The 14,557-nt window shown below is 57.2% G+C and overlaps 1 protein-coding gene across 1 annotated transcript in view; it reads left to right on the top strand.

Moving 5' to 3' along the window:
• The first annotated feature begins 262 nt into the window (after positions 1–262).
• The window catches only part of ALX4 (ALX homeobox 4), a 49,838-nt gene continuing 35,543 nt past the window's right edge, over positions 263–14,557 (top strand). The window contains exon 1 of the mRNA XM_068989380.1: positions 263–686. Coding sequence (XP_068845481.1) covers positions 263–686 — 424 coding nt within the window. The remainder of the gene's footprint in view (positions 687–14,557) is intronic.

The raw sequence follows: 14,557 nt of genomic DNA, 5'->3' as shown, positions 1-14,557 counted from the left end.
ATCTGGTCAACTTTCCGAAACATCTGAATCTTTTTACAGTCCTCGGTTCTCTCCCTCGGCCAGCTGTGGGGAGGGAGAAGGGAGAGAAAGGAGGGGGTGAGGAGCCGGAGAGAGAGGCGTGGAGGGGAGGAGGGGGAGCGAGCAGGCCCGCGCGGAGCGCCCAGCCACCGCCTCCCGGCCTCTCCAAACTCCCGGCCGAGGCGCGCGGTGGCGTCCTCGCGCTCTCGCTCGCGCCCCCGCCCGTCGCCCGCGCGAGCCAGGCATGAATGCTGAGACTTGCGTCTCTTACTGCGAGTCGCCGGCTGCTGCCATGGACGCCTACTACAGCCCGGTGTCGCAGAGCCGGGAGGGCTCGTCGCCTTTTAGGGCATACCCCGGCGGTGATAAGTTCAGCACAACTTTCCTGTCGGCCGCCGCCAAAGGGCAGGGATTCGGGGAGGCCAAGAGCCGGGCCCGCTACGGCGCCGGGCAGCAGGACCCGGCGGCACCTCTGGAGAGCGGCGCCGGGGCGCGGGGCTCCTTCAGCAAGTTCCAGCCGCAGCCGCCCGCGCCGCAGCCGCAGCCGCCCGCGCCGCAGCCGCATCTCTACTTGCAACGAGGCGCCTGCAAGACGCCCCCGGACGGCAATCTCAAACTCCAGGAAGGCGGCGGCGGCCACAACGCGGCCTTGCAGGTCCCCTGCTACGGTGAGTGCACGTGTGAATCCCTCGGGGCTGGGGACTCCTGGACCCAGGGCTCCGGGACCTTCGAAACGCGATCAACTTGCCAGAGGCGAGAGTTGGAGGGCTGGGGAGGCGCGGGGCCGAGCGGTTTGTGACTTTGGGTCGGAAAATGGGGATCGACCGGTCCGAGGGGACCGGGGGAATCCGTCCATCTCCGTTGGGATCCCTCGGCCAAGGGCACGGAGCGTTGGCTGTTAAAACTCAAGCCGGAGTTCGTTTCTCCTCCTTTTCGCCGTTTACGCAAACCGCTTGCGCTGCCTGCCGGGCCGGCTTCGAAGCGGATGCTTCGCAGCACCGGCTCCCGGCGTGCGGCGGGAAACAGTCGCAGCGCAACGCTTAGGCTCCGAGTTCCCGGGCCGCCGAGGCCTGGCTCCTGGCCGGCTGGAAGGCTCCTCGGGCGGCGCTGCAGGTGGGAGCATCGCAGGTGCGGAGCCCGGCCGGGAGCCTGAAGCGCGGCCGGCGGGACGCGCCGGGGGTGCGGTGGCGCAGGGGAGCCAGCCGGGCGCGGGTTCGAAGACGCCCGAGGCCGCGGATGACCCGAATCGAGGTGGCTCGCGGAAGGCGAGGCGGGCGAGTCAGAGTTCCCAAGCGCTTCGCCTTGGGCGATTCCGGGAGGCGGCCGGCCTCCGAACCACGCTTTAGGACCGAGCGGCTGGGAAAACAGGAAGCCACAGAGCTCCAGGCGGCGCGGTGCTGGGCCAGAGGGAAGGTTCTGGGTCCTGATTTGGGCCCAACGGGAACTCGAGGCCTAAATGACCTCCAAGCCCCCTTGAACGCGGCCGCGGGACGCAGGCCTGGGCCCCGGAGCGCCACGACAAAAAAGGAGGAGAGGGCTTCTCAAGGGCGGCCTGTGGCCAGAACCTTCTCTGCTATGGGATCGGCACTGGTGAGCCCCAGTCTGGCAGGGAGAGAAACTGAGACGGATGGGAGAATCTCTGGGCTAGGAGCGCTGGTTTCACACGCTCCCCCTTGGGCCACGGCCCTCACAAAGGGACCTGGAAATGAGCTGGTTCTGACGGTACAGTGGGTTTGGCTGCCCTGATCCAGGTGGGATGGAGAGACACCAGGCCCTGGGGACAGAGGTGAGACGTGGTGGAGGCCTTGGCGACTGGAATAACCTTAGGAAACAAATTCTGTGGATGCTTTTTTTTTTTTACACTCAGCCTGGAACTGGCTCCCCACAGGCTCAGAAGGGGTCCACTAAGTGGTTGTTGACACGCACAAACATTCATAGGGTCATACTCTTGTCTACACTTGGATTCTACACAGACTCTCACACACACAAAACCTCTTCTTTAGGAGCAGCAGGCTCACACACATGCCTAGTACACTCGTGTGGCCTCACACAGAGCCGCATGCTCTCAAACCTAGAGAACAGACAAGCAGGTTGAGAGGTCCGGGGCTTTCCCCACTTCCTCTACCTTGCCTCTCCACCTTCCTGTTGGAATGAGTTCAGGCGGCAGCGTGAATCACAGCCACAGCTCTGCACAGATGCTCCTTCCACATTCAGGCAGCGAGGGGCTCTCACCCTGTCCCTGCGCCCCCCCACCTCCCCGGGGTTCAGGCTTCCTCCTCCCCCAGGCCCCTCTTGGCCCCTGTCCTTTGGGAACATTAGGTGTGGGCATATCCCAGACGGAACGCCCCATGGACAGTTTTCTCTCCCTCTGCACTGGTTTTTCATATTTTAGAGAAATTCCCCAGCAAGGCGTCTGAGAAAGTAGGCAAGGAGAGATCCTACGTGGCTCCCAATGTCTCATTTGGAAATGTTTTCGGCTTCAGAGGGAAAGGGGGAAAGTGTGAGACCCTTCTGAGCAGCCCTGCTGGCCCCCCACTATCAGTCTCCACAATGCACCCTCGATGGGCAGTGGCCACGGGGCTCCCCGCTGACCTGCGAGTGAGGAGCTTCTCTAAAGCTCCGTTTCCTCACCTGCATCCCAGGGAGATGACGGTCAGGCCTCAGTGGGTAGTGAGTGTCTGCCCCCCTCTCCCGCCCCCCAGCCCAGAGAGACAGCAGAGTCTAGCCTGCTCCCTCCATGTTTCTTCCGTCGGCCTCTGTGCTGCGTTGGGAACCTGTAAGCACCCGCTTGTGAAGACAGGGTGGGCGCTGACCCTGCGCTGGTAAAAACCCAAAGCCGCAGGTTGGGACAAAAGGCAGCTTGGAAACACCAACAGGACTGCCCTCCCCGGCTGTCCAAGATGGAGGCACTGCTCAGGGCGCGGCCGCAAACTACGGACAGCTCTGCTTATTCGTTTCCTTCTCTCAGCAGCTGCTGTCTCTCTGGCCAGGAGGAGATTTCTGGCTCTTGTAGGGGGGAAAAAAAGGCACATTAGGCCCCAAAGGAGGAATCCGAGGCACCAAGAGGTGAGGTTCTGGCGCCCACAGAGGCGGCTGGGCAGAGGACCTTTGGAGCTGGCAGCACGCAGGCACTCTGAAGCACATACATACCGACATGGTTCTCTCCCTACATTCGTGAGAGTGTGCACCCCAAAGGGGGAAAGTGAGTGAGTAGGAGGGAAGAACCTCGGAGGTTCCCGGGAGCTTGGCGAAAGCCAGAGACAGACTCAGCTTTGGTGCTAGGCTGACTGTGGCTCGGGCCCCCACCCAGTGGGGCTTCGGCCTGGCAACCACCTTTCCAGCTCTGTTGGTTCAGGGGCCAGAGGCCAGTTCCTCCATCTGTGTAACTGCTCGGAGCAAAAGTGAGGGTCTGAGGTCTCCTCCTCCGGGAGCCAGTTCGTGGATCCAAGCGCTCCTTGACGGGAGAGCTGTGGGCCCAGGGGCTGCACTGGGGCCACGGCCCGAGGGCCCGGAGCAGGGAGCCGCCTGCAGCCTCCAGTGGGGGTGCTACTCGGAGATGTGGAACTCCGAGGGGAGACACGCATCCAGGCTGCAGAAGTCCCTGCCCCTAACTGCGCCTCCACTGCTTCCCGGTCAGTACTGAAAGGGTCACGAACAAGGTGACTCCACGGTTCCCTTCAGGCAGATGCATTCGCTATTTTATGCAAGAGCCCCACCGTATCCTGCCTACTGCAATCCCAACCCCACCAGGGTCCCTGGGGCCACACTTCACCCTTCCAAAGTCCCCACCAGTCCTGGCCCATGCTTGGCCGCTTGAGCCCCAGGAGACCCACCATGTTGGAGACCCGACGTTTTTCAGCTGCTGGAAGAGCCTCATCCCCGCAGGAGTTGGGACCCTGGCATCTCGCTCGCAAAGGGGGCCAACTCTCCAAGCCGCGCTCGGCACCCCAGGCCTCGGCCAGGCGCACCGGGAAGCTTCCGAAAGCAGCCTTGCTACCTCCTCTTTCGCTTTCGATTCGGATTCGGTGCACGCAGGTTTTCGTTGCTAGCTGATTGCTACCTTCCCATCCCGGCGCCTGCGAAGGCAGCGCTCTCAGCGCAGAGGTCTTGGGAGACCTGGGCCGGGCCGGAGACCCCTGGGGCGCCACCGAGGGGCTGGCCTTGATTTGTCGAATTAGACGCAGTGATTGAATGCTAGAGATGTTTTATTCCCCCCGCCAGCACCGACACAATCCACACACCACGAAATGTGTAAACTCCATGTGGGTCATAGTCAAATTAAGCCAAAGAACCAGGGTATGCTTCGTGTAAGAGGGATCCCCAAAAAGACAGGGAGAAACTGAGGGGTGCACATTAGCCTTAAGAACCCATGGATGATTGTGGGATGAGGAAGAGAAAACTCAAGCATAGGAGCTGTGACGTCCAGGATCCCCAGTCAATTGGGGGTGGGGAGGAGAGGAAGAAAGATGCTTTTAATTTTTTACTTTGTTAATTTCTATAACCGTCAGTCTGCTGGAACAGTTCAGCCTAAACACATACAATCTTAAATAGAAAAACAGGAGTCCCAGATTAAAGGTCTCCTATTATTTTAAAACAGTCGATGTGTCTTTATTATAATTTATATACAGTGAAGCACCCGGTTAATGAAACATTGGAAGAATTGTTAATTACGTGCTCACGGTATAACTACCATGTGGAGGAGATACAGACCATTTACATATTGTATCCCTAAACGAAAACTAGGGGGGGGATTTTTTTTCACTTGTTTCAAGGAAATTTCTGAAGAGGCTTCGGGGGAGCCAGAGAACCTACTCCCGATAGTGGCGTTTCTTGAGAGAATAAGCTTGCCAGTCGGGCATTTGCGCAGTCCTCGCTCTTGCAAGGGAACGGCCGGCTGCCCCAGGAACCTTGCCGCCAAAGGCTCTCCCGAAGTCGCTGAAGCCCCGAGTTTTGTGCGCTGCAGAGAGGGGCCACAACAGGAAAACAAATTAAAAGTACCAAACGTAAAATGTCGCCATGCTCCGTGAGAACTTTCGTTTCAGAAAGCAGCTGCGCGCACTCTTCCCCGTGGCCATACCTTAGCCCTTGGCCCCAGTCCTTTTCTCTCTTCCCGCAAATCTGCGTGCGGCTTTGTTTCAGTGACAAATTGAAATATAAAATGGAAATAACGGCCTTCGCGTCTACAGGGCCTGGGGGGGAGGGAAGGAGGGGTCCCGGCGTTTGTCTGGGGTTTGGACTTTTCCGTTCATCTCTAGTCCAGGGTGCCCGAAGTGGCGGGAGGAGAAAGGATAGGAAAACTGCCGGGATCCTCAGCGGCTCCGAGGGCTTGGGGTGGAGAACCGCGAAGCCCGAGCTGCAGCGGGTGCGCCTTTCGCGGCCGAGAAAGGGGAGTTGGTGGGGAGGATCTGGGAGAATGCCTGGCTGGAGGCAACCTCCGCGTCCTCAGCTCCCACGACCCTCCGCTCCCCACCAGGAAACCGAAGGACCGAGGCACTGGCGGTGGGAGCGTGGTCCTGTATCTGGACCCAGCTTACCCAGGTGCCACCTGGCCACATGCTTCCGCCCGCTACCCGGTTCCCCAGGAGGTATTACGGTTACAAGGCAGGTCATCAGATTCGAAAACCCAGACAGCGGGTCCTTAGCTGCGGGATGATACCCCCCAGCGAATTCAGAGTGAAAGGCACCCTCCCCGCCCCGCCCCCCACCCCTTGGTCTGGGGCTGTGGGCACCACTGGCCAACGGCTGGTCCAGACTAGAGAGTTAAGAGGGCCTTCCTTCAAAACAGGGCCTTTTAAGAGAAACACTTCTGTCTGGCCAACAAGCCTTCCAGCCATAAGCTGGTGCTTCGCAGCGATCCGAGTTCCTGGCGGTCCCCCAGGGGCCTCCCACCCAGAGGTGCAGCCTGTGCCCTCTTCTCTCGCCTACAGATGGGCGGTGACACCCCCACCTCTGTTCCCCGGGTGCCCGCGGGCAGCCGACGCCGTGCTGCCTGGACGGCGTTCTCTCCAGGAAAGCTGACTCAGGGGTGCGACCGGAGCCTCCAGTGTGTCCACGGGGGGGGCGGGTCGCGAGACCCCAGACGCAACCAGCGGCCGTGCACCCCGCGCCTCCCTGGAACATTCTGCCGCCTTAGCCAAGACTCTCTTCTCTGCCCCATCCCACCTCCGACCAGCCGCTCCAAGGAAGAGAGGGAGCCGCGGAAGGGGAGTTGAGGCTTGGCGGAGAGGAAAAGAGGTGTGCAAAGAGGAGGCTCGGAGCTGCGAAAGGCTGGGGACTGGGCAGCGGGCGGTTTCGGAATCCAGCTCCGGGGGCAGCTAGCAGAGTCACCACGGCGCGTGAGAGGAGGGTTACGGGGAGATATCGAAGCCCTCCCGCGTGGAGGGTCACTGACAGAGGCGCCGCCACCTGCCAACTACCCTTCTTTCCCTCCGGCCGCACCTCGGTTGGTCGTGCACTGGGAACCACAGAATTGGGGCTGCTGCGCGGGCGCATTGCAGCGGTGCGTTTTAGAGAGGGAGTCGGTGCGCGTTTCATCGGATTCTTAAAGCAGATTGTCCTGGAGAGTGGATTTCCTTCCAAACTAGGGGTTCGGGAACCTGGGCATCGGCCTCAAGCACCTTGAAGATGGACTGCCGGGGTCCGGCTCGGGGCAGAGCAGCAGGTTTTCCAAGCTGTCCGAGGGCAGGGCTATGGCAGAGAAGATGGAGAGGCTGTGGAAGGTTTGGGGCGAGCGCTGAGGTCCAGCTGGGCACGTGTGCCCGGCAGGGCGCACAGTCCAGGTTGAGATGGTGGCGGGTCTCCACCACGGTGTTCTTTACTCCCCGCACGGCCTTGGGTCCCCTTCCCCTTCTGGATCCAGATTTTATTTCTATGAAATCCGGGCGTTTGGACAATTTCCAAAGGCCCTCTGGGGGTTACTCTGCTGGTGCCAATTTGGACCCCCGCCCCGCCGCCCCTCCCAGTTCCCTGGCCCTCCTCACCCTCCTCACTTCTCTTTTGTCCGGAGGGAAGCTGTGAGCACATCCCAGTACCTTTACTGGTGCGGGCGGAGGCCTGGGAGTGGGTGTGAACCCGAGTCCCGCGTGACTGTGGGGTGGTGTTCCCAGCTCACACTCATCTGTCCTGGACCAGGGTGTCTGTCCCAGGCTGATTCCAGGGACCATGCATGCGTACCAATTCCTGTGCACGCTTATATGGAAGCCTTGTGTGCCCCCTAGCACTTGCAGGGATACACCCAGTATAGTCAGCGTGCAGGTGAGAATGAGAACCTGCATGGGATCCTGTGCGCCCCCCTCCCCCGGGGAATGGACCATGCTTGTGGGCAGTGCAACCACCAGAGTCTTGGGCCAGGAGGCGGTGACAAAGACCCTGTGCTTCATGACCTGTGGCCCTCCCTGGTCGTGGCTGGTCGTGGCTCCCCGGGGAGGCTGACTCACCGAGTAGCCGGCAGAGTCTCCCTGGGGCCTTTAGGCCCCAGAGGCTTCCTAGAGCTCTCACCCAGCCCACCCACACCGCAGTGGGGCCGCCTCCCACCTCCAGTTCTTGAGCATTTCCTTAGTTCTGAGGAAGAGAAAGCGGCCTGAGCACACCATCTTTATGCGCGTTGCAGATCTTATTTGGCAAACGGAGGCCCGGGCTTCTCTGGTGGCTCGGTGGTAAAGAACTCACCTGCTGATGCAGGAGACACGGGCTGGGGGTCGATCCCTGGGTCAGGAAGACCCCCCTGGAGAAGGAAATGGCAATCCCCTCCAGTATTCTTGCCTGAGAAAATCGCATGGACAGAGGCAGGCTACAGTCCACAGGGTTGCAAAAGAGTCGACCTAGCCGCTAATCAACAACAAACTGAGGCCTAAAGAGGAATGGAACCCCACAGGCAAGTCAGTGGGAAGGAAGGAAGGAAGGACTGCGGAGGGTGGAGAAGGAAGAAGGAGATGGGGGCTCCCTGTGCCCCCTCTCCCTCCATCTCCTTTCACTGTAATCCATCCAGTTAGCCACACACTCTGTGTCTCATACACAGTAGATGCTTGCCCCTTCCCTCTCCTTCAGAAATCAGATGGCTCCACCAGGAGCTCCTGGGGTTGCCAGGGCAACAGAAGAGCACCTGATGAGATTGCAGGAACTCATCCCCAAATGTGACCCAGCGGGACAGGGACTTCTGCTCTCTGCCGGGCTCCCTAACCCAGGTTTTGTTTCCTAAGTGTGTGAAAACCCATCAGTGAGAGCCGAAGGCCATTAGCTGAGGCCACGTGTGACCTATTTCCTCCTCTGAGGCTGACCACCTGCCGGGTCGGGGACCTCGGTTGAGTCCAGAAGCCCGGAAGTCAACCCTCCAACATGTTGGGTCCTGGTGTCGGGACGGGTGTCCCGCCCAGTGTTGGAAGAGACACCAAACGCCTCCTGGCCCAAATGCCCAGTTTTCACAGAGAAGGGGACCGAAATGCCTAACTCCAGCTCCTCACCAAACTTCGCGTGTCCCTGTTCCAGGCCTGCTGGGGGATTCTGTGAGGTCCTGGACACAGCCTCTGCCTTCAGGACGGGCTGGAGAGACAGACTAGTAGCTTGGTTCACTGCAGTTAATGGGTTGGTGCTGGAGAGGCGAAGCCCCAACTCAGGCTGGGCAGAGAAGGGCAGCCAAACTGAGCCAGCTCCCAGGTGGGTGGAGCTTTACCCAGTAAGGGGAGGGCTCAGAGTTGCCACAGAGCAGCTGGATCTTCTCTGGTGGCCGAAAAGCCCGTAGCTGCTTCTTTGCTTTCTCCTTCCCCCCTCAATGGCTTCTCTGGACATCAAGAGCTCTGGGTTCATATGTTGGCTCTTCCCTGGAAATTGCCTGTGTTTTTGAAATGGTCTGCTTATCTCTCTAGTTTATTTCTTCATTTGCAAAACGGGGGCTGTGTGGGCCAGTCCCGCCTCTGTGGGAGGAAATGTGAGGATGCAGAGAGGTGATATGCCTGCAGGGTTATCCTGCACGGGTGGCCAGTCTCCACTAAGGACTAAGGGATGCTGCCTTCTCGTTTCATCTTGCAGATGATGAAGGTATGTTGAATGGTGGTGGCAGTTGGGGGCCGGGGGGTGTTCTGATCAGGTTTCAGAGTGAGAAAGGAAACGTTGGGGCCTTCCTGGGTTTGTGGGCTTCCCTGATATCCAGGGGCTTCCCTGGTGGTTCAGACGGTGAAGAATTTGTCCTCAGTGCAGGAGACCTGGGTTCGATCTCTGGGTCAGGAAGATCCTCTGGAGAAGGAAATGGCCACCCACTCCAGGATTCTTGCCCGGGGAATCCCATGGATGGAGGAGCCTGGTGGGCTGCAGTCATGGGGTCAAAAGAGTTGGACTTGACCGAGCAACTGAGCACTGATATCCACGGGTCTCCCTGGCCCTGTGTGCAGCCCACCACTCAGCCACACAGGTTGATGTCTGGCTCACACCCCAGCACTGATGTAGGACAGCTCCCCAGACCCCCTGCGAGGAGGGAGCTCACAGAAGGGCAGAGAAGAGAAGGATGCCCCCAGTTCTACTGCACAGATCTCCTTTCAGGGCCTTGGTCTCCCATCTGAAAACCCCTGCCTGGGACTAGTTGATTTCGGGGGCCCTGGGGTTGTTCTGTGCTATTCCAGGCCTGGGTTTGAGGCATCAAGAAAGACTGGTGGGTCCCCCATGATCCTGAGGAGGGCTCTGGGCCCCACCACTCTGCCCAAGGCATTATACCAAGAGACTCCTTGGTCTTGCCTGCAAAAGGGGAAGAGTCTGGCAGGCCTTGCTTGGCTCCGTGCCTCAGTTTTCCCACGTGCAGGACATGGACCGTGAGGCTGGCGGGTGTGAGTCAAAAGGAGGTAAGAATTGGCGCTGATGACACAGTGAGACGCTCATGATCTCCGAGCACTCTTGTCCGTGCTGGTGTGATTTCACTGAACCCCAGTCCAGACCTGTGAGGGAGACCCTATTATCACCCCTATTTCACAGATAAAAGAAAATGAGTAACTTACCTAATGTAGGACAGCTTGGAGGCAAGTTCTTGATGGCCAAGAGCTCCAAGAACCCAGAAGGCATCCTTCTGTGGGATGATCCTAATTGGATTTGAGGTCACTGTCCTCCTAGCTCAGGCTTCCCTGGTGGTTTAGATGGTAAAGAATCTGCCTGTCATGCAGGAGACCTGGGTTCAATCCCTGGATTGGGAAGCTCTCCTGGAGGAGGGAAAGGCTATCCACTCCAGTATTCTTGTCTGGAGAATCCCCACGGACAGAGGAGCCTGGCAGGCTGCAGTCCATGGGGTCACAAAGAGTTGGACACGGCTGAGCGACTAAACACAGCTCATCCTATCTCAGATGACATGGGATGGAAAGATTTGGGTTTACAAACTTGGCCCCCAAAGGGCTCCTCCCACCCTCCCATCTGGAGGTGCAGTGGTGGTAGCAGGGGAGGAGGTCAAGGATGGGCGTGGGGCCCCAGGAGGTCTGAGTCGAGACCTGACCCTGTGTCCTTGGGCCTAGCTGCTTCCCTGTTCAAGTGTCCTGCTGCGCTGCGGTCAGGTGTGGCATCGCGCCTCTTAACTCTTGTGAGGGATTCCATCTTAAGTCCCAGAGGTCCCAGGGTCGTGCCAGAACCTCTGACCAGGGCAGGGTGGAGCTGAAGACCACTGAAGACCTCATTGCAAACAATGAGGAAATAACCTGCCTCCTGGGAGGTTGTGAGACCGCAGGAGGCTTTTGTCTTACAAAAGCCTGGAGCAGGGCTTGCTCTAAGGGGCAGGTGCTCAGTGAATTTTGGGAAGGAAGGGAGGAAGAGAGGGAGGGACAGGGGAGGGAGGCAGAGAGGCGGGAGGCAGGGAGGAGGGAGGGAACCTTTCCATCTTCCTTCCTTTCCTCCTCCTTTTGAAGGAGGCATGGGCATGGGTGAGAACCCGACTTCTAGTTCTTTTCTACCCTGGCGAAAAATATTTCCTGCGGGGACCCCTCTGAAGCGTGGTAGAAGGAGCCCTTGAGCTTCTCCGTTCTGCACAGGCCTGGTGTCCTCTCAGGCTCTTGCAGTGAGAGGAGCACCGTGGCTGCAGTCTCCTGGGCCATCTCCCCCTCACCCACCCATACACACCCTCCTCTCCTTGGGGCTCCCCGCTTCCCTGCAGTAAGTTCAGGGCCCCTGGTTCTTCTGCTGAAGCTCCTCCCTGGGTCCGTCCCCCTCCACTCAGCCCAGCCCCTCCCCAGGGTTCTGAGATTCCCTGCCCCAGGGGATGCCCCACTCTGCTCAGGCCTATATGCCGTCCTGAGCTTACAGCCCAGATGAGAAGAAACATTGAGACCTAAGCCTGGGATGGAGTCAGCCCCCACGGGTGGCGGCCGACAGAGGTGGAGGAGACTCTGCTGGAAGGGCTCACCCCTCCCTCTGTAGAGAAGGAGGTGGGCATAGACAAGCTGAGAGAGGTGTGTAGCCAAAGGCTCCTCCTCTCCATCCAACACATACTGCTGCTGGTTGTGCGCTGTGTTGTTGGGTGTGGAACACTGGGCAGTGAGTGAGGTGATTCCTGCCCACGGGGAGCTAAATGTGCAAACATGGCGGTTCTCGGGAAAAGTGCAAAAGGACTGGGACTTAGTGGGTAGGGGCATTTGAGGTGGGCCTTGGAGGTTGAATAGGAGTTCACCAACTGGAAGAGCTGGAAACAGCACTCAAGTCAGCAGAGAGAACTTGGGTCAGGAAAGTACATGGAATGCCTGGGAAAGAGCAGGTGTGTGACTTGTGCGGGCATGATGGGTACAGGCAAGAATCAGCCTGAAGGACAGCGGGGGCAAAGCAGAGGGGGCCATTCACTTTCTGACGAGGGGTTCAGACTTTGGGAAGCCCCCTGGAAGCCTCTGAGCAGTGCAGTGAGAGGCTGCGACCCCAGACTTAGTGTGGCCTCTTTCAACATTCAAATCTTTATTTTAATTAGGAATAATTTTTATTGTGGTAAAATATGTGCTGTGCCAAGTCATGTCTGAATCTTTGTAACCCTGTGGACCATAGCCTGCCAGACTCCTTTGTCCATAGGATTCTCCAGGCAAGAATACTGGAGTGGGTTGCCATGCCCTCCTCCAGGGGATCTTCCCCACCCAGGGATCAAACCCGCGTCTCTTGCGTCTCCTGCATTGGCAGGCGGGTTCTTTACCGCTAGTGCCGCCTGGGAAGCCCATGGTAAAATATACGTAACTTAAAATTTACCGTTTTAAGGATTTAAAGTGGAAATTCACCAGCATCAAGTACATTCGTGGTGCTGTGTGACCATCACCACTATTTCCAGAACCCTTTCATCATCCCAGATGGGCCCATTAAACAATAATCCCCCACCTCCCTCTCCTCCCATTCCCTGGAAGCCTCTGTTCTACTTTCTTTCTCTGAACTTTCCTACCCCAGGCACCTCATAGATGTCAAATTACACAATATTTGTCCTTCTGTGTTTGACCATTTTGTCAAACCATCTGTTTGACCATTTTGTCAAACCGTCATTGACCATCTGTCTTTCTTCTTTGGAGAAATGTCTATTTATTTGCCCATTTTTGAACTGCGTTCTTGGCTTTTGTTGTTGAGTTATAGGAGTTTTATGTATATTCTGGGTATATCTATATACATATATGTGTGTTAGTCGCTCAGTCATGTCTAACTCTTTGCAACCCCATGGACTGTAGCCCGTCAGGCTCCCGTGTTCATGGAATTTCCCAGGCAAGAATACTGGACTGGGTTGCCATTCTCTTCTCCAGGAGATCTTTCTGACCCAGAGATCGAACTCTGGTCTCCTAGATTACAGGTGGATTCTTTAGCATCTGAGCCACCAGGGAACCCTATATATATATGATAATCCCTTGTCAGATACATGATTTGCAAATATTTTCTCTATTGTTGTCTTCCCACTTTCCTGATAGTGTCCTTTTGATGCACAAAATTTAATTTTGAAAAAATCCAATTTATCAATTTTTTCCTTGTTATACTCAAGAAATCATCGCTAACCCCAATGGCAGGAAGATTTTCCTTATGTCTTCTTCTAAGAGCTTTATAGTTGTAGCTCTTAAGTTTAGGTCTTGAACCACTCTGAGTTAATTTTTGTAGATGGTGTAGGATAAGGATCAATCTTTATTCTTTCATAGGCGGATATCCACTTTTCCCAGTATCATTTGTTGAAAAGACTGCCCTTTCTCCATTGAATGGTCTTGGCTGCCTTGTCAAAAATCACTTGGCCATGTCTTTGAGAATTTATTTCCAGGCTCTCTGTTCCGTAGCACTAGTCAATGTCCCCAGTGTGGCATGGCCTCCTGAGATGGAACCTCGTCAAGTCATCCTGCTCAACCCCTCGCCTCCAGGCCAACAACTGACCCGCCAAAGAGATTCGGTCTGGGACGCATTTGTTTACCAGGAGCCAGAGCGGATGAGAAGCAGGGGAGGGCCAAGCTAGTGGCGAGGGTGCCCACGCCCCAACCCTGGCCTCTGACTAGGCCTGTGGCCATGCTTGGGAGCCCCCGTGTCCATCAGCTGAGTCTCCCGTGAGGACATGGCCTTGGGGTAGATTCTCATGTGCTCTCACACTACCCCGCAAGAGGACCAGATGGAGAGGGCTCCCTTCCATAAGGTGACCCCAGAGCCCTTTCCCCATGGGGCTGGGTGGAGCCCCCGGAGGGAAGTCCGTGCACCCCTCCCTGCTCTGTACTCCTGGCCCGCAAATGTCCTGAAGGTTTTCTGCTTCCTCCTCATCAGAGGCGTCTGCTGCTCCCTGTGGCCCACCCCAGAGCTGTGTCATCCCCAGCTCTGCCCAGGGAGTGGCTCAGCCAGGGACCAGGTAGGATTTGGCGCCCCTGGTGGGTAACCAGAGGGGCGGGGGGCAACGGAGGGCAACGGAGAGGTGGAGCAGTGAGAGCCCCAGAGGGGGCTCGCTCATGAGACCAGTACTTCCTGCCTCGGGACCCCCAGTTGGTTAAACAGAGGCCTGGTCTCCCGCCCAGGTGGAGTGGGTTGCCATTTCCTCCTCCAGGGGATCTTCCCTACCCAACGATTGGACTTGCATCTCCCAAGTCTCCTGTGTCTCCTGCATGGCAGACGATTCTTGATCCTCCGAGCCTTCAGGGAAGCCCAAAGGCAAGTAACAGGCGCAGCGTCTAATGCCTTGGAATCTTAGAAACCGTGGTCATCCTACGATTGGGCTGCCCCGCTGCCTGAAGCTTCAGGTGCCTTTGGTTCAGTGAGGCCAGTATAGCCAGGACCTGGGAACAGATTTCAGTCTGTCCAGCTCAGTGACCTTGGGCAAATGAGTTCACCTCTTTGCCTCCTTGCCTCAGTTTTCCTTGTCTGTAAAGTGGGCATATGAATCATATCTACCATGAAGGAATGTTGTGAGGATTGAGTAGGGTGATATAGGTAAAGAGCTTACGGGAGCAGAAGTGCTCAATAAATGTTAGTTGTTATTGTTGATAATAGGATGTTGCTGGAACTTTGAGTAGGTGAGGCCGGAAACTTTGACAGACAGTTATGGTTGACTTGAAAGCATAAAATTGAAAAATCAACAAATTATTGCTGAGTCTATATTGTG

This window comes from Capricornis sumatraensis, chromosome 16, assembly GCF_032405125.1.
Source record: "Capricornis sumatraensis isolate serow.1 chromosome 16, serow.2, whole genome shotgun sequence".
NCBI classification, from domain to species: Eukaryota; Metazoa; Chordata; class Mammalia; order Artiodactyla; family Bovidae; genus Capricornis; species Capricornis sumatraensis.
The sequence above is the reverse complement of the archived record's forward strand: the minus strand, read 5'-3'. Positions and strand labels throughout refer to the sequence as shown.